Source organism: Rhinopithecus roxellana, chromosome 4, assembly GCF_007565055.1.
Source record: "Rhinopithecus roxellana isolate Shanxi Qingling chromosome 4, ASM756505v1, whole genome shotgun sequence".
NCBI lineage: Eukaryota > Metazoa > Chordata > Mammalia > Primates > Cercopithecidae > Rhinopithecus > Rhinopithecus roxellana.
In genome coordinates, this window is record NC_044552.1 from 99452638 (window position 1) to 99473641 (window position 21004).

Consider the following 21004-nt stretch of genomic DNA (forward strand, 5'->3'; position numbering starts at 1 on the left):
GGGGCAACAAAAAATAATTCTTTTGGAAAATTTTATGAAAACAATTTTTTTCACTTAAAGTCCTCAGTGGATTTCCTACAATAGATAACAAAATCATTTTCCAGCCAATTCCTCATTGCTTTTCTCAAAGACAAATGCTATGTAACAGAAAACATGAATAATTCTACAACACAGCCTATTTCTTGGCTACTAGAGGGAGGTGTACCATAAATGACCATTTACAATGTCTTCTGCACAGGTGTGCAAAGAGTTAATGGTATCAGATTAATCCCATAAGACTATAAATAAAGTTGGCATAGAATTCATATAAACATTAAAAAGTATATATACTTTTTATATATACTTTCATAACCATGATAACCCCTGAAAATTCATTTCTGATGAAGTCTACTGAATCAAAACAATGTCTTGGTACCTTGTTTGATAGTTGGCCATAACAGGATCACATAATTACACAGAACAAAAAGGCAGTGATAATGTTCAAAAATAAGTACCTTGGTTCTGAGATGTTACCTGTATACCAAGAACAATGAAAGTGCTTATCAGTGGTCATTCAAAAGTCCTTAACTCACTGCTTCTCTGAGAAATATAGGATGTGTTAAATTCATGTCATTTCCTCAGGCACCTCCAAGTTCCTCTCCAGTTCTTCCTTACGTATTTCCTATATAGAATCATATTTAAGTCACCTAATATATGGAAAATGGATTGAGCAATGCTTGGCACATAGTAGTCACTAAGTATTTATTGTTATCATTATCTTATTATTTCATGTCTTACAAACTTTGTATGTCACATTCCCTGCAGAAATTCTAAAGTGTGATTTGCTTTAGCAAGTTCAACACAGTGCTTTCAGGGGAGAGGAAGTCTAATGTGTAGAGCATTTCTATATTACATTGTTCTTATTTAGGACAAAACAGGCAAATCACCTAAGAAGTTATCAAAGTGATCAAAAATGCACTTAGAAGATTTGTTGGGGGTACCTTTAGATAAATATCCCCAAGCTATTACCTGAAATAAGTGTTGAGAACAAATTAAAAGTAGTATTTGATAACTGTACTGGAAAAAAGCACTGATAAAACAGTCGTATCCTCACATTGCATTTCCTTCACACTGTGGCAATCCATTGCAACATTATTAAAGTATTTCAATGTATATTTTATTTTTATAATAATGAATCTAATATTCTGTAATATCCTTTGATTTGTTATATATCATTCATACATCATTCATTCCATTCACTTAAAGCATCATCTTCACCAGCCATTTCTGTTGGTAATTGGTCAAGAGAAGTTGAATCTTTGTATCTCGCAGAACTCTGCTCTGATTGTACCTCAGGTGTAGAGGCTTTTGCCCCCCAGAAAGCCTTGACTGCTGCCCTGGAAGAAAAAAGCAAAAACCAAAACCACCATATGAAGCGAAAACTAAAACTGAATAGATTTCTATATTTTCTATGTATAGAAATATATGTGTGTTTGTGTATTACCTGTATGTATATATTATATATGGTACAAATATATACAACCTGTACATATACAAATATATATAACCTGTATATATATATTTGTACCTGTATATATATTACAGATACATTACATTACAGGTATATTACAGGTATATTATAAAGGAAAGAAAAAGAATATAAATGTATTTGTGACTACTGAACTGTATACTTTAAAATAGTAAAAATGATAAATTTTATATTCAAATTTTATCTCAAAGAATAAAATTTTTAAAAATTACAATGATAAAAATTACTATTCAAAAATGTTTAGCGCCTACACTAAGGTTACATAACTATACCTACTCAGGAAAAAAAATCAGAAGGCTGATTTTTAAAAACACTTTTACAGGGGTGGGGGGTCTGGGATGTACTAAAAAAAAAATTCCTTTGGAAAATTTTATGAAAACAATTGTTTCTGCTTAAAGTCCTCAGTGTACTTCCTACAATACATAACAAAATCATTTTCCAGCCGGTTCATTGTGATGATGCATCCAGCTGATACATCATAAACTACAAATGAATAATGAATAAAAAGGCACTTCTTAAAGAAGAGGTAATATATAAGTATATATAGTATATATGTGTGTACATATAGTATATATATTATATATGTAAATATAGTATATATACGGTATACAGGGCATATGTATGTACTATATGTACATATATTATATACATGTATATATGTTATATGTATTATATATACATGCATGTAAACATAATATATATTACCTCTTCTCTAATGTGTTTTTATGCACTATTTTTAGTCTGTGATACATATATATTACATATATCTATATATGTATACACATACATAATACACATATATGTATGTGTATACATATATGTACCATATATGTATGTGTATACATATATGGTACAAATATATATATGTAATATATATGATGATATTTATAATAGTTACATGAGTATTACACCCTGGTAAGCCTGAGGGCTCATATACATACATACTATATATATGTGATGTATACACAATCATCTGTAATATATATACATCACAGACTAAAAATAATAAAAAGGCACTTCTTAGATATGAGGTTGTATATGTTATACATACATATATCTACATATATATTATATAACCCATGTATTATATACACATGTATATTATATATTATATATAAATTATACTATATACATATTTGGTACACATATATGACCTATATATGATATATTTATATTGCATATAGAATATATGTACATAGATATATGTATATCGTATATACAATATATGTACATACATATAAAACATATATATTACCTCTTCTCTAAGAAGTGCCTTTGTGTTCATTATTCATTTTTAGTTTGTGATGCATCAGCTACAAATCGATAGTACATGAGCCCTCAGATTTACCAGGGTGTACTACTCATGTAGGTATTATAAATATTGTCATACAAATGAATTAGTAGGTTACAATAACCAAGGTTTAGAGTTGAGAGAACCAAAAAGCGACAACACAAATATTCTCTAAATAAAACTTTTTAAAGCAATTACCATGTAAAATTGTAAAAATTGCATTTAAAAGCTCTCTCGTAGCTCGAGAACCAAGTCATGAGATTGTTTTAAAAAGCATCTACATAAAGAGATGGGGTAGCCTGAACTAGGGCAGTCACAGGAGTAATGAAAGGAGATGGACAGTTTCAAGGCAACATGTAGGAGACATCACGGACAGGGCTTTGCAATTCACTGGATGAGGAGAGGGAAGAAGAGGAGGATGTCAATCAAGGGTGACGATGCATTCCGCCATTCACCTACCAGTTTACGATTATGAAGATCAATAAGAAGATTATAAATACACAGATAATGACTCCTACGGTCAGCACAAAAATTAGGGCTACATCAGTGACTGGTAGGCCTGATCTTCTCATTTGCAATTCTAGAGAAAACACACAAACCTAATGAGTATTACTACTGAGGAAAAGGAAATGAGTATCTAACTTAAAAGTTTATATTTGAAAAACAACTCTAGAAACATAAAGAAATACTTAGTGCAGAGAAAAATATTAATCATCTTGCTCTGCATGTTTGAAATCTCCTTTTCAAACATGCAAAAAGGTTAAAAGAATTTGACAATGAACAGCCTGTATTACCACCATCTAAATACTACCATTAATATTTTAAAATTCATCTATCCATTCCTCTATCAACTCATTAATCCATCTTATTTTTTATGCATTTCAATATAATTTACAAATGTCAGTATACTTCCCCTAAAATTTTTCAGCAAGCATGTCGTTAACTGGATTTTAATATTAGTTTTTTCTTTGACATAAAATTTTCACACAAAGAATTGCACAAAGATCTTAAATGTACATTTGCTTAGTTTTCACAAAGGCAAACTCGTATAAGTAACTAAATGCTAGTCAAGATACAGAATATTACTATACCCCAGAAAGCTCCCTTGAGCCTCTTCCTAATTAATTCCTTCTTCATCCTTCAGAGGCAACAAGTATTCTGATTTTCTTTTTCACCATAGATTAGCTCTGACTATTCTAGAACTACATATAAATGGAAACACACACTAGGTAATCTCTTGTGTAAAGATTTGTTTACTCAGAATAATGTTTTAGAAATTCACCCATACTGTTATATGCAACTATCTTTTTTTTATTACTAGGTATACTCCACAATTTGTTTACTCGTCCTCCTACTGATGGATACCTAGGCTGTTCCAGTTGTGAGATACTATAAATAAAGCTGCCATGAACATTCTTATACAAGTCATTTTGTGAATATATATCTTAATTTTTGGCTAAATATCTAATAATAGAATTGCTAGGTTGTAGGGTAGACAGATGTGTGTTTAGCTTTCTAAGAAACCATGAGAACTTTCTCAAACTGATTGTACTGACTGTACATGTTTTATAAATGTTTTCTACCAGATTTTGGCTTGCCTATTCATTATCCTAATGATTTCTGTTAATGAGCTGAAGTTTTTAATTTTGATGCAGTCTGATTTATTCCATGTTTCTTTTTATGGTGATTGTTTTCTGAATTATGTCTAAGAAACCTTTGCTTACTCCCAAATCATGCAAATATTCTATATTTCTTTCCTAAAACTTCATGGGTTTGGCTTTTACACTTAAGACTATGATACCTCTCTAATTTTTATATTTGCTGTAAGAAAGGAATTGAAGCTCATCGTTTTCCATACACATATCCACACACCCTGACTCCTCTCTCTTTAGGAAATGGGGTCTTGCTATATTGCCCAGGTTGGCCTTGAACTCCTGGGCTCAAGTGATCCTCTCACCTCAGCCTCCCAGGTAGCTAGTATGATAGGCACACACCACTGTACCCACCTCATGCACCACTCTTACATCAAGCATTCCCTTCCATATCTCTCTGCTTTCAGCAAATAAGGTTATTAAAGAGGCAAAACCAGTCTACCATATGTATTATAGCATTGCTACATTGTAAACTGGTAAAAAGCCAATTAACATAGAATATTACTTCCTTTGTGAATTATATGTCTTTATTATAGCTCTTATGTCCCCAAATTCTGGAATCATAAAAGATTCATGGAAGAAAGAACTACAGAGATCATCTGATCCAACCATTGCATTACACAGATGAGTAAACCAAGGTCCAGGGAGGTTTAATTTATACAAGGTATATTTTGACTATTTAAATATTTTGATTTTGATAAGTACCACTCTGTCAGAAGTAGTCTTCTATATGAGCAATCTCAACTGCTTATTTTTCTGGATTTGCTTCCCTATCTGTTAGACATCATGGAGTATAACTTTCTATTTTGCCTAGTAATTCCACAGCTATAAACTCAAGTTAGGGATCTCGCTAAATAGTTCCAAGTATTCTAGAGAAAGTACTTCTACATTTATGTTCCAACATTGTTGGATTTTTTAAAATCTTTTTATTTCAGAGTAACTTTAGATTTACACAAGTGGTGGCATTTTGGAAACTTAAATAAAAGATATCTTTTAGAACTGAAACCTGACAGGGAGAAATGCAAAATTCATTTATCCATTACTCTGCAATGTTAGCTGAGAGAGGGTGGAGAGAGAGGGGCATGAAGATTTTATTTATTACAACAGTAGTCTTGCAAGGGTCACCAAGACTATTTTTACAGGTAATGAAAAAATAGGCTCAATTTCTATTGAAATGTTTAATGAAAAATAGGCTAAATTTGACGCTCTCACCTTTTAGATAAACTAAGCTTATGTATGTAATAGTTTCCTAGGACCACTATAACAAAGTACCACAAACTGAGTGACTTAAAAACAACAGAAATGTATTGTCTCACAGTTTTGGAGGCTGCAAGTCTGAAAACAATGTGTTGGCAGAGCCATGCTCCCACTGAGGGTTCTTGGGGAGGATCCTTCCTTGCCTCTTACAGCTTCTCAGCTTCTGGTAGACATTCCCTGGATTCTGGTAGCATAACTCCAATTTTTGTCTCCATTTTCATATGACTGTCTTCTCCCTGTGTCTCTCTGTGTCTTCACCTGGTATTCCCCACCCCACGCTCCATCTGTGTTTGTGTGTCTGTGTGCACACAAACATGCCCAAATAGTCCTCTTCTTATGAGGGTACCAGTTATATTGGATTAAAGGCCCACTCCGCTCTAGTACAACCTCATCTTAACTAATTACATCTGCAAAAAATCCTATTTCCAAATATAGTCACATTCTGAGTACTTCAAAGTATCTTTTTTAACAATGCCTAATTATGAAAGACAACTATTGTGGGAGTGAAAAATCTGATATTTAAGTGAATGGATGAGAATTTTTCACTAGGGAAACCATATTTACTCTAAAAATATCTCTATTACATATTTGTTTCATGCTAGTACCATATTGTGTAGACATTTCTAGCCAAAACATTTGTTTGATTTCTAATCAGCAAAAGGGGTCTGTTGCAGTGGTGTACCCAATTGTCATGTTTAAAGAAATTAATAGATACTGGAGTGTTCTAAAAACATTTTGTCATTCAATCAGTGCACTTACTGAGATGGCAGAGTTATCCCACCATTCCTGGACTGATGTAAGAGAGAGAAGTTAACTTTGTCTCAACAAAGGCCTGACATTTTAGGGTCTGTGTTCCAGTCTTTAACATATACATTACCAAATGCATGCTCCCTTCTACGTATGAGAGGAGCTAACCACACTGAATTGTCCTAACAGGGACGAGGTAGCAGGGACAAAGACTGAGAATGGCTCCACACACCTTTAATATCATGAACGAGGGCCAGTTGAGATACTTTTTAGTTTAATGATGTTTTTATTCTCTTGCCTTTTTTAGAGCTTTATTGAAAATTATCCTTTTAATGACACCTGTTATCCCAGTAGAGGGATACAATTATTAGCTTTCACCATGAAGATGTTTCTAAACTCATTAAACAGCGTATCAAAGGTGGTTTAAATAGTAGTTTATTTTTTAAAATCACTGTAAAACACTTTAACCTGTTTTCATTTCAATAAAATGGTTATGTTGTGCGGTATCTTGAAACTACAGCAGAAGCGCTTTACTTTGTGTTCAGAAATAGCTTCAAGAAGTCCAAAAACTCCTTTAAAATTACATGTAACTTTTGGCATATTTGTGTGTGGATATTTTTCTGGAAAAAGGATCCTGAGCCTTGATAGGATTCTCAAAAGAACTTGTGACCAAGTCCCCACATCCCTAACAACAAAGTTGATAACAACAATAAAAAACAGTTAAGAGCAGTTGAACAAAAGGAAATAATTACCTGGATATGTAAGACATCACAGATTAAATTGAATATTTGCAAATGGATCTATCTCACAAGGAAAATATGGCTTCTAACATGTAAAATGACATTCAGGACAACATTTGCATTTTGTGATTTTTTTTGAGAACTGTATTAGTGCTTCATCAAAAAACATTTGCTTCAAATATATAATTTTTAAAGAGACATACTTTGACATTGTATTTTTAAATTTTATTTATTTTACTGAATGAAAATTTTCATAAGCATCCATGAGAATTCCATTTATCCATTTTCACTTTTCTAATGAAAGTAAAAGCAAGAATATAATTCAAGTTAGAGGACTGTTCTCTGAAGATACTTAAGAAATACACCAGGTGGCGGGCGCCTGTAGTCCCAGCTACTCGGGAGGCTGAGGCAGGAGAATGGCGTGAACCCGGGAGGCGGAGCTTGCAGTGAGCCGAGATAGCGCCACTGCACTGCAGCCTGGGCGACAGAGCGAGACTCCACCTCAAAAAAAAAAAAAAAAAAATACACCAGTTTTCCAAACTGAGGCAACTGTGACTACCTTGTGAAAAAGAAATTAAGTAGTATCTTGTAGAAAAGTCTAAATGATGTAAACCAGTGGTTCTCAAAGTGTGGTCTCTGGGACCAGCAGCAACAGGAAAACTTGTTAGAAATGGAAATTCTTGTTCCAGTCCCATCCCAGATCTACTGAATCAGAAACTCTGGGAGTAGGGCTAGAGATTGGTGTTTTAACAAGCCTCCAAGTGATTTTAATGCTCTTTAAAGTTTGGCATATAAGCAAACCAAGACATTGCTGGACACTTACCACTGCTAGTATAGATTGTGAATTTAATAGTTGCTACTATTTCATTATTATCCAGTGTGTCACACTCGAAAGCCAAGGGGTGATTTTCCCTGCGTACTTCTAGGATTGCTGAATCATTTACAAGCACAATGGATTGCTATTTAAAAAGAAAAAAATAACAAAGTATCAACATTCTTCATGTACACTTACCAGGAAACAATTTATTTCCCTTAAGGAAAGGAGGGTTACTGTCTCCCTTAGCCGAGTTAAGTAATTAATGATCTACATGGATTTTCAGTCACACAATCCAGCCTTCAAATCCCAACCCTACCACTTCATGCCTGTGTGACTGTGGACAAGTTACTCACTGCACCTCAGTTACTTACTTGTAAAAATTGATATAATGATAGTGATTACCTCACAGAATTGTTACATGGATTAAAAAAGGCTCTAGCACTCAGTGTCATGTCTAGCACTTAATAAACCTTTAATTAATGTTAGCCACTGTTATTATTACACAACTCCTATATAAGCCAATGAAAACCTTGCTTCCAAAATGGAATACTTTGTATAAAATGGACATTTTAAAGTTCTGATTATAGCTGGTCCTTGGACGTATGTAAAGTTTAGTCCTACCGAATAATGAAAATTTTAAAATTCCAAAATAATAAAGTTGTATAATTCTTAACTTCATTTTGGCAAACTGCTTTTATAAAGAAAGTTTTCTGAAAACCATCAGAACTGAGAAACAAATTTTATCACTCATTAAAAAGCAGCAGGTTATATCCATTCATTACTCACTTGGTCTGGCCTTAGAAGTTTCCATATATATTTGAAACGATTTATGGGAGATGTATGAATACATGCCAGTCTAACACTTTCAAGACTTTCTGAAATTGGTTTACCCCCTGAAAAAAAATTAAACACATAAATACCATTGGGCATTATTAATTGCTTTATACATGACACTACCTGTTTTTTTTGTTGTTGTTGTTGTTTAAAAAACAAAAACTTAGACAGGATCTGGTTCTGTCGCCCAGGCTGGAGTGCAGTGGCATGATCTTGGCTCACTGCAACCTCTGCCTCCTGGGCTCAAGCCATCTTCCCACCTCAGCCTCTCAAGTGGCTGGGACTACATGCACATGCCACTATGCCTGGCTAATTTAAAACAAAAAAATCTGTAGAGATGGGGTTTCATCATGTTGCCCAACCTGGTCTCAAACTCCTGAGCTCAAGTGATCCTCCTGCCTCGGCCTCCCAAAGTGCTAAGATTACAGGTGTCACAATACTACTTTAAAAAGCCACCTCCAGTTTTAAAAATCAACTATATGCTGGAAGTTATCAAACTTATAATTGGGAGTTTGAGTGTAGAGGAACAGAAGACTGATAGGTGCAAAGATAGTCACCAAAAGAAGCAAGTGAGAAGACACTATGGCTCTCTGCTCCTTATGCAGAATAAGTTGTAATTGACCTAGTGATCTGTTAGACTAAACTATGAGATCTATTAGTGGTTTCCAATGTACTTGTTAGGGACTCCCATTAGAGGTATTGAAATTTCATAACAGCATAATGTGATATATGGAACAGCTGTCAAAGTTCCCAATTTAAAGTTTACAAATCTACTGACAAAATGCCATGATCAAAGCATCAAAAGCATTTCGCCACAGGATAGCCTCAACTATAGATCCTATATACAGTAAGCCTCCAGTATATTATAGAGAATATACGTTAACTTTTATATGTATCTGAAAAAAGGTGAAGGAAAATCAGAAAGTTGCTCAGAACTATAACTGTTTAAAGAAGTGGAATTTAAAATGTTATGATTTCCTTTCAGTATGTCAACTGGTTGCCTCCTTCTACTCAGTGGCAACCTGAGGTGAAAAATATTTCCCCAGAGTAAACTCTTGCCCACAGTCTCCCTCCAATACGTAATTCAACTCACAGCCACAATCTATTGGTCCACGGCATTCTTCTACCCGTACGACACACTTGGATTCACCAGTAGGGCATCCATTTGTTAATATAACTTCTCTAACACCAATACCTTTGGTTTAAGATTTTAAAAAAGGCAAATGTTAAGAAAAAAACTGATTCCACAGTGTCTTCACTTTCCCACCTAGGTCTTTTCTTGAGACTTTTCTTCTAATTTCAGAAATTAAGCTTCTAAATTCAGAATGATAACACTTAAAATTTTTCTGGCTCTTCATTTTGAATTATTTCCTAAAACAGCATTTTCTGGAGTGAATTACGTGAAACACTAGTTCCTCTGGGTACCATAAGAAAAAGGATTCCATAATCATGCACATTTGAAAATAGTACATTAAATGAAATTAAAGGGATCGCTTTACTACAGAATTTTGAGGGAACTTTTAATATGCTAGTAAATTAACATGCTATTGTGTACATCTGCATTGATCTAAGATGTAAAATTTTTACATTTTTACCTTTTAACGTCTTTAAAATCAGAATACATTTACAATTGATAACATGTCATAAATTAATTGGCAGTATTTTTCCTTTTTAGAGTACATAAAATGTACTTCTTACAGTCAATAAAGTCGTGGATTTGATGGAATACAGTGGTATACAATATTTCCCAAATTTATTTGACCCAGGAACTTTTTGGGGAAGCATGGGGGAAGCTATGGAGGAAAATTAAAAAAATCACATTTTAGCATAAATGATGCCTTTAAATATTTAGATTCATAAAATATCTGTATTAAATATAAGGAGGACAATCTATCACTGACCAAATCTCCATTTCCAACAAGATGCTCTCTTTAGATTGTCACACATTTTGTAACAAGAAATTAACTTTCCTAACTGATCTCAGAATTCCAGAGTTTGCCTCACATCACCACAATTGAGAGAAATAACAAAACGCAGGATTAGCTACATGTTGAATCATGTGCCACGTTAAGACAGGTTAAGAAAGAGTCCATTTTTATTTCCTTAACTACTAGATTTCCTCTTCCAGCCCCTCTAAGATGTTATCTTACTGGAGATTTTACTAAAATGTAAATTTTGATTTAGCTGTTCTTGAATGGGTTTGAGATTCTGCATTTCTAACAAGCTCCCAGGTGACACTGCTGCAGTCTGTGGACCTCACTTTGAATAGTAAGGGAGAAGGCTACATATGAAATAAGAAAACAGAAGGATGGAAGGAAGAAGGTCTTTGGTTAAGAGAAATGATGGCTAAGAATGGCTGAAGTAAGGCTCCACTTGAGTTTATGAAAGACTTTTTTTTTTTTTTTTTTTTTTTTTTTGAGATGGAGTCTTGCTCTGTCACAGAGGCTAGAGTGCAGTGGCATGATCTCAGCTCACTGCAACCTCTGCCTCCCAGGTTCAAGCAATTCTCCTGCCTCAGCCTCCTGAATAGCTGGGATTACAGGGGCATGCCACCATGCCCAGCTAATTTTTGTATTTTTAGTAGAGACAGGGTTTCACCATGTTGGTCAAACAGGTCTCGAACTCCTGACCTGGTGATCCGCCAGCCTCAGCCTCCCAAAGTGCTGGGATTATAGGCGTGAGCCAACATGGCCAGCCCAAAAGAGTCTTTAGAAGCACAGTCTTAATTCCGAAGTGCATACATATTTTTAAAGCAGGTTTGTTGTTGTTGTTGTTGTTTGTTTTGTTTTGTTTTTGAGATGGAGTCTCGCTTTGTTGCCAGGTTGGAGTACAGTGGTGCGATCTCAGTTCACTGCAACCTCCGCCTCCCAGCTTCAAGCACTTTTCCTGCCTCAGCCTCCCAAGTAGCTGGGACTACAGGTATGCACCACCGTGCCCAGCTAGTTTTTCTGTATTTTTAGTAGAGATGGGGTTTCACCATGTTGGCCAGGATGGCCTCGATCTCTGGACCTCATGATTCACCTGCCTCGGCCTCCCAAAGTGCTGGGATTATAGGAGTGAGTCACCATGCCCGGCATAAAGCAAGTATTTTATGTATTTATTTATTTAGCTCAATACAGTTCACTGAGATGCATATAGGTGTGGGATTTTCTGTAATACCAAGTAACACCTAAAAATCTGCCTGGATATAAAAGAAAATTTTTTGACTGCTAAAATATTGTTTCAGAAGTTAAACAGAATTTTCATCAAAGCATTTTTCTCTTCTAGTTCTAAATTGAAAGGCTTTTAACATTTTAGGCATGAAATATTGCTTTTTCTAGTTTATTTTTTCCTTATAACTTATTACCACCTGACACATTACATGCTTTACATGTTATGTAAACTATACATTGCTTGAGGGCAGAGAGTTTTGTCTGCTTTGTCTGCTCATATCCCTAGCACCTATAATGATGCCTGGCACATAGCAGGCAAATAATTTTTAAAAAATAATCATTTGAGTGAATACAATTTCTAAACTTGTCTTTAAATAATAGAAAACAATGGCAATTACTTGAACTGTCATAAAAATAATTCTCTACCTGTGAAAATTTCTGAAGTTAGCAGTTAAACAAAGATGTAAACCACAAATAAGTAATTGCAGGCTTACTACATGGATTTCTCTCATTTTATGACTGACTTACTGAGAAATTAAGGTTTAAAAAAAAAAAAAAAACCTGGTAAAACAATTTTAAGAGACAGAGAGAATAGTGGTTGTCAGGAGCTGGGAGGAGGGGAAAACGGGAAGTTAGTGTTTAATGGGCATTTCAGTTTGACATAATAAAAAATTCTTGAGATGGGCGGTTGTGACGGTTGCACAAGAATGTGAATATGCTTCAGTTCACAGACTTGTACGTTTAAAAATGGCTAAAATGGTAACTTTTATGTTGAGTGTATTGTACCACAATGTTAAAAAGCTTCTCCAAATAAAAACAATTCAGGTGTAATTTTTGACACCCCCCACTCCTGTGAAATTCATTCTGATCTAGATCTGCATGGATTTTGTCTTCTTATCCTCTGATAATTGTCCCCTTTTCCCTCTCATCACTGTTTTCTTTCCAAGGCAGATTCTATTTAGAAGAAACTTAATTTCATTGTGAATTATCTATGGTCTTCTTAGCACCCTGGTCTACAGTATTGTTTCTCAAAGGATAGTCCTCTAACTAGAGGCATCAACTTCATTGTAAACTTGTTAGAGAAATTTTATGTCCAATTTCTATCCATGGAATGATCAGGCTAAGTCATATTCTTTGAATATTATCCTCCCCACAAAGCCAATACATCTTTTCTCCAAAACATGACAAGCAAATTGGAGAAATGTAGAATTTAGAATGGACTATTACAAATGAGCAAATTCTTGATAAATTTGCCAACACAATATGCGGGAAGACATCTGTGAGATGCACTGGAAAATCTTTCATCTTCTGAACATCTGTGAGATAGAGAAAATTTTACTTTGGTGAAGGCAGTTTATGTGCCAAAACAGAAAAAAAATTAGGGAGCTGGCTCAAAATAAGATTTAGAGATTACAAACTGAAAATATCTTACAGTTTAAAGCAGTCACCCTGAGTTTTGTGTATACATTATAGTTATTAGAAATAAAAATCCATGAGAGATGCATGAAAGTACACAAGCTACAAATAAAAAGTTGCACACTATCTGCTTTTACCTTTCCTCCCCCGCAAATTACAACATGGTTTATTCATCTGCTCCAAGCTACTTACCACATGTAACGGTGCACATTCCGAATTCTACTTCTTTGACTACATTCGTATTTGAAACTAAACATAAAGGGTAAAGATACATTATTTAATTATATGAAAACTTTTCTAAGTGAAACACCTCTTACTTGGAGATGAAAGACATGCGTATCATATGGGCAGCAGACATTTTTTAAGTTTTCCATTTAAATCAGAAAACAATGCCATTCTGAGTACTGTTATTGTCTAATTCAAAAGAGTCTCAAACCTCTAAAGAAGTCCATTAAATTAGGAAATAACCTAATAGAAAGGTTTACATTTAAACTTTGTATATACCTTAAAAATGTTTTTCATCAGTTGATATATAGTGAGTTAAAATTTGATAGAGGGTCTCAGAAAAACACACAAAGGCCTATAGTTGTAAAAACCAATTTTTTCCATTCTCTATTTTCCAAAATTGAGTGTATAATTTCCATTCAAAGAGAAGTCATTAACCAGTGTTCATTAAAATGATAAAAGTTTTATAGATTAGTTCTACTCATTTCCCAGGTTAAGATGGTAAATTTAAATATTTCTAAGAATTTATTTCAACACTTTACCAGGTTAGTATAGGAGTGTATCACTATTTTAAAAATTAAATGTTGTTGGTTCTAAATCATATGTTTCTCTTTTTCTCATCATTCTGAAGTTTGACACAAAATTCCACTAGCTATAGTATACAAGTCATTCTTCAGCTCAAATTAGGACTAAAATCTCAATAGAAAAAATATCAAATGAGATGTTAGAAGATGACTTTTAAAAGGCATTGTACCCTAGGACAACAAATCACATGGAAAACACATCGAACTGGAGTCCAAAGAGCTGCTTCTATCACTAATTAGCTGTTTGCATTTGAGCAAATTAATTAAATGCTGTCAGGCTTAGTTAACTCTTCTGCAAAATTTGGAAAGGAAAATCCATCTCATTTGATTGTTGTAAGAATTAAATAAGGATAATGTGTGTGAAAGCATGCTATAAATTGTTTAGTACTACAAACATACTTAAGATATAATTACCCAATTTAAACCCATTTTGTACTTACTAATTTAATATAATGCTAGGGTTTTTTTTCCTATTTTGATAACTGTAAAATCTCAATAGCTTCATAAACACTACTATTCTGTACTTACGAGCACCAAATATAGTTTTTTGTTTTTGTTTTTCTGAGAGAGTCTCACTCTGTTGCCCAGGCTGGAGTGCAGTGGCACGATCTTGGCTCACTGCAACCTCCACCTCCTAGGCACAAGTGATTCTTATGCTTCAGCCTCCTGAGTAGCTGGGACTATAGGCACTTGCCACCACGCCGAGCTAATTTTTGTATTTTTAGTAGAGACGGGGTTTCACCATGTTGGCCAGGCTGGTCTCAAACTCCTGACCTCAAGTGATCCACCAGCCTCAGCCTCCCAAAGTGCTGGGATTACAGGCATGAGCCACTGTGCTCGGCCCCAATATAGTATCTTGAATACTCAGTAGGCACCCAATGTACATAAGTAAATCAATATTGACTTTGTTAAGTCATTTCTTTAACAAAAATAAATGATTTAGACTATCATGATGATCATTTTGAATTGTGGAATGCTTAGATACCTTCTACTGGCACATTATGTGATACAAATTAAAAGCCAAATCCTGAACATAGAAAACATGGCTAAGAGAATGAGTGCTGCACTACTTTTAAATATAAGCCTTTTTCAAAAACCATTAGTCAATCACTATGTATTCTACTTTGGGAAAGCTGTTTAATTTCTTCCAACTTGTTTCCTTAAAGAAAAACAAATGAGACTAAATAAGAAAGTCTCTAAAGTCCCTTTCAGCTTTAATATTCTATGATGTATTGAGTATCTATTAGGTTACTCAGTAACTTTTTGAAAAAATGGGAATCCTACAATGGTGGGTCAGTGGAATTGTATGTAATTGGACTTCAGTGTAGCATTTGTCAAAATTTCTTGTTATAAACCTATGAGTGGTAAGAAAATAAGCGGTCTGAATGTCAGTAGTTTTATGTGAAACTGTTTAAACTCTAAGACCACAGTTGTTAATTAACCAGTTGGTATCACCATGGTAGGAGTGATGTGTCACAGGGCTCTGTCCTGTTCAACATTTTTATTAATGACGTGGAAAAAGATGCTGTTATCATGCTAACTAAATCCAGAATTGTCCAAAGCTAGAAAGGATAGCAAATATATTTGATGATATATCCATATCTAAAAAATGACAGAGTGAAATAAAGGGCAAATCTAACAAAATGAAACCTTGTAGGAATAAAAAGTCCTTCACACACAGCTGAAAAGTCAGCTGTCCAAAACTATTTTATGGGTTGTCTTAATTTGATAGGACAGTTAAAAACGAATGGAGAGTTCAATAGTGAATTCAATAGGAGTCAATGTGCAGAAGCTTCCCTAAAAATCTACTGGGTCTTAGACTACACTAACAAAAGCCTGGCATTCACAGTGATGAGGATAGTGATCTTGCTCTTTTAGTTGTGGACAGATGTTCTCTTCAGTTCAGGACAGCACACGGTAACTTTTGGTATCTATCATCAGGGTGCAATTTTAGTTTTTCAGTTTCTGACAGTTGATTTATAAGATTGATATTTCATGACTTCTGTTCTTCCTTAGAAGTATTCCAAAGACAAAAATAACATATTTGTATAGGATAAAACCCATTGTATAGACTACAACTTTCTATTTTGCAATTATTACGTAGGTCTATTGGATCCTGTTTATAAATCTAAAGGTATACCTGCATAAAATATATGATATATTTAAAAGGTATATTAAAGGGTATACAAGGTAAAACAAAAGTATAAGGATATAAATCTAATGTCTTTTTTTTTTTTTTTTTTTTTTTTTTTGAGATGGAGTCTCGCTCTGTTGCCCAGCCTGGAGTGCAGTGGCGCGATCTCGGCTCACTGCAAGCTCCACCTCCTGGGTTCACGCCGTTCTCCTGCCTCAGCCTCCCGAGTGACTGGAACTACAGGCACCCACCACTACGTCTGGCTACTTTTTTGTATTTTTGGTAGACATGGGGTTTCACTGTGTTAGCCAGGATGGCCTCGATCTCCTGACCTTGTGATCCACCCGCCTCGGCCTCCCAAAGTGCTGGGATTACAGGTGTGAGCTACTGTGCCTGGCCATAAATCTAATATCTTAATTATTTTTCTTTATCTTGAAACATTGTGATATTTCATCACCCATAATGATTGTATTACTCTTTATTTTCAACTACATTTTTAAATGACTAAAATTTAAAAATGAAAGAATGATTGGAATTGCCTAGAAAAATAATGTAATTGTGAAATAATTACACTAACACAGGCTATTTTACAACATCCTGTGTTTTCATATTGCTTTGCCCAAGATATTGCATCATCTTTCAAGAAGATATAAAAGAAGTCTAGAGGTATCCTCCTTGTAGTCTATTTCTGGCTTTTATTGAACATAGTTGAGATTTCACAATTTTTCATCTTTTGCCCATAATGGCAAAGAGAAGAAAACTGACAGAGGAAAACATTTCACAATTATTGAACGAATCAGAAGATGAAAAGAGATAGATAACAGCACTTTAGATGCTAATGATGATGATGAAATTGATTGTATAAGCAAAATCTCATTGAGAGATGATGACATCTTGGATGGATATACTAGATGAATTTTTTTCTAACTTAAGAATTGATGAGTAAACAACATCTTTCTGGGGATGAAAAGAATATATGGTATTATCATGTAGTTAGCCTTTCAACAGGAAGGATTTGATCCGGAAATATACTGTGACAATAACTTGTACCATACTGTTTTGCTAAAAGGATGTGGACAGTATTCACTCCTTTTTTAAAACATTTATGCACCAACATTTATTTGTCAAGGTTTGTAAATGAACATATTGTGATGAAAGATATGTATATAAAGGTGACTGAAAGAAAAGATTATGTAGAAATGAGTAAAATTCATTGGACCAATCATTCTAATTGGTGTTTATAAATCTATAGATGAAAATATTCTCCAATTATGAAGAAAAGATGGCTTTCTCTTCAACAAAATATATGCCTTTGTAGTTTTCAAAAGTGTTGGTTTTTTGACAATACAAGTGCAAAAAGAACCAAGATTAATGATAAGCTCGAATTTATTAAAGATGGACTCAAAATCTGGAATCAATATTAACACGATGAATGCATTCTAGGTTCATGCTTAACAATTGAGCACTTAGTTGCATTCAAAGTGCTTTGCCCAGTTAGGGTACATACACCTTCAAAACTAGGATATACGGAATAAAAATTTGAATTTTTCCATGTTTAAATTCTTCCTGAAATTTCTAACAAAGTTGTTTTCACTATCCCTTTATTCATATTTGTAAATTATTTTTAAATGACTAAAAAAAATTAAAGGTCCACTGGACAGTAAATGGGGATAAGTGTTTCTATTGATCCACTGAGGGTTAAGGGAACAATGCAAATTTCAATAACAGTTCTGGAAATTTTCAGACCTCTAACACCTCAGATTGTTTAAAGTTTTCGATTCTCGTTCTCCCCAAGAAAAAGCACTTATGCATGAAACTGTATATGTTAAAATCCCAGAAAGTACATGGATTCCTTAAAGTCCACAGATGAGGAAACTGAGACTCTGAGAGAATAAGTAACTAACCTACATTTTAATTTGAATGTAAGACATTATAACTTTATTGCCTGAGTTTAGCCTAAATAATGTTTAGCATTTTATAGCTAGAAGTATCTCTTGGCCAGTTTAATATTAAAATTGTTAATTCAATGTTTACCCTTCCCCAAACTAGAATGAAGCAATAGCTACTATGCTTTAGAACGTGTTCTCTTCTTTCCTAATCATCTTTCTTTTTCACATTTCCGAAGTCAAGGATCTTTTTAAGCTCTCTGTAGTGTAATGTTACAAGGCCACGCAAACCTCGATCCCACTGTTAACCTCAGACAGTCCATTTCTTTCTGTTGGTGCTGAGGGTCACTATCAGGAAATAAAAGAAAGGCTGGTAGACACAGCAGTCACTCGATATGTATAGACTGAAGAGACGTGAGAGTGCAAACGATATTAAAAGAATCACAGCTGGGTCATTTAGAAGGGAAAGGGATAATCCTTCTTGAGAAGATAGCAAACCTGCTGCTGACCTTCTACCTGCTAGAATGTGAGTTACTAATCAATATGACATGTACAACAGCCTGTAAAGTTTTATTGCTTAATGAGCCAGCAGAAAAAAAGCAAATGTATGTACCAAGCAGGGGCTCATTGTTCCTTGGTTAACATGCAGCATCTAAGAAAGCCACTAGCTGGATCCCTTGACAGGTGTTTTCTACTGCTCCATTCCTTTGTCCCAGGCTGCACATACCAATCAAACACCACAATGCAGAGGTGCTCAAGGCTAGGAGCTGCAGGAAGCTGCCATGGGGCTTCTGGGCAGTTTTGTCGGCATACTGGTCTATCTAGATGTGTCGTCGTAAAGGGGGATTCTGAATTCCACTGCAACCTCAAGAACAAATGTGGAAATCAAGCAACTTGGAACTTGAAAAAAAAGAATCTACTATGAGGAGGGAAAATGAATGCAAGAAGAGTCAAAATGATTCCTGTTGGTGGAAGGCTACCTCCCACCCTTAAAAAAAATCTTTTTCCTTGTCCAAAGCAATATTTAGAAGTATTTCTGTAGTAATTTCTATATACGTGCTTATCTGTGTATCTTGCTGTGGCCTGGGAGAATGAGCACATTCTTCTTCAAGGCCACAAGATGCAAGAAAGAGAAAAACTCGGGGCTGAGGTATGCGAGAGAGCTCTCTAGACGTTAACACGGATAATTCTCATGGTTCGCCTTTGCTCCATCAACAGGGGCCCCCGCGTGCCCCCCAGGGAAGTTCCCACCCTCACCGTCCTCGGTTTCAGGCGGGGCGTAGTTCTCCGCGGTCTCGCTGTCATTGTTTTCGGTCTCCTCCTCGCCCTCGCCTTCGTGGGCCAGGCCGGCATCCTGGACGGCGGCAGTGACGTTGGTCCCGCGCGCAGACGGGAGGACCGCCAGGAGCAGCCAACCGACCGTCAGCAGCAGCCCGGCGGAGCAGCCCGTGCCCCTGGGGCTCATGGTTGAGGACAGGTGCGTTGAAGAGAGGTGCGACGCCCCGCCCGCAGCCACCCGGCTCTGAATCTCCTGTGACGAACCGTGACGCCTCAATGGTTGCCTGGGCGGTGCTCCGGGGCTGAGCGCCTGGAACACGCGCGGAGCTGGGCTGCGTGGCGCGCAAGCCGGGACGCGACGAGGAGCCACGTGCGACAAGTCCCTAGAAGAGGACACCTCCCTTACCCGCAACCGGAAGTTCCCTGCCCACGCCGCCTCCCTGAGCCTTCCGGGTGCGGTAGGCGTTGCTGTCAGCTGCTCTTTCTGCTGCAGTTGATGGAGCCACCCTTCAGCCTCCTCGCTCACCCTGCCTGCTTTCTTCTGAGACATTTCGTTTTCGTACATAATGTTTACCCTTCCCCAAACTAGACTTCTTAGCCCTCACATACTCTTCATGTGATTTGGTTTCAAATTTTCTTATCCAGAATGTCCAATTTGGGATGTATTGAGAAGGACTCGATTTCTTCTTTGGGATCAGAATGATAGACTTTGAGTAAGAAGAAATTTAGAAATCATCTCATACTCCAAGCCCCTCATTTTTAAGTGAAGAGATTAAGAATCAGAGAGATGAAATGACTCTCCCAAAAACATCCAGCAAATTATTTACAAAGCTGGAGCTCACAGTCACATCTTCCGAACACTTACTTGATGATCAGTGATTCTTACGATTCAAGTTTAACAATGAAGAAGCTTTCAGTGGGGGTGATTGGGAGTTCAAGCGCTGAAATTTAGGGTTGACTTTTGATTCTGTTATTACAAATTTTGCCTCATCTAGTAGTCACAATGTGGTTGTTTGTGGTTGTTTTTGAAAAGACACATAGGGCGCCATACTTTGAGGCTGAATGTTTAAATTCCTATGACAAGTGAGATGAAAGTGAACTTGCGTACACTCTGGATTTTGGAATATTTGAATATCTAGTCTCAGCAGACTAACAGATAAGCAGGTAACAGAAGAGTATCCAGAGGGTCTTCAGAGACATTTGTAACAAAATAGGTTGTTTGAAGCAGAAGTAGACATTTTTTATTTGAATATTTTCTCCCAAAAAGGCTTCTAGTTTTGAAAATACAAGGACTGCTAAACATCTTCAGTATTAAAGTTTGAATTGATATCGGTGAGAAGTCTCTGGGAACATTCATATCAATTAAAATACCTTAAAATATAGCGCTTGACAAGATTATGAGGGAGTTAACATGGGAAACTTAGAGATGATCTCGAGAAGTAAAGGCCTTTGTTTCATGGCTA

General features: G+C 35.6%; 1 protein-coding gene across 1 annotated transcript; it reads right to left on the bottom strand.

The window, feature by feature from the left end:
* Positions 1-724: 724 nt before the first annotated feature.
* SPACA1 (sperm acrosome associated 1) lies at positions 725-19786 on the bottom strand. The gene is made up of 7 exons (XM_010362199.2): positions 19521-19786; positions 13627-13683; positions 9960-10061; positions 8819-8925; positions 8039-8174; positions 3279-3399; positions 725-1376 (listed from the first exon to the last, which is right to left on the bottom strand). Exons 1-7 carry the CDS (start codon positions 19726-19728, stop codon positions 1223-1225), a joined length of 885 nt encoding a protein of 294 aa, XP_010360501.1. The 5' UTR covers positions 19729-19786; the 3' UTR covers positions 725-1222.
* Between the last annotated feature and the right edge of the window lie 1218 nt (positions 19787-21004).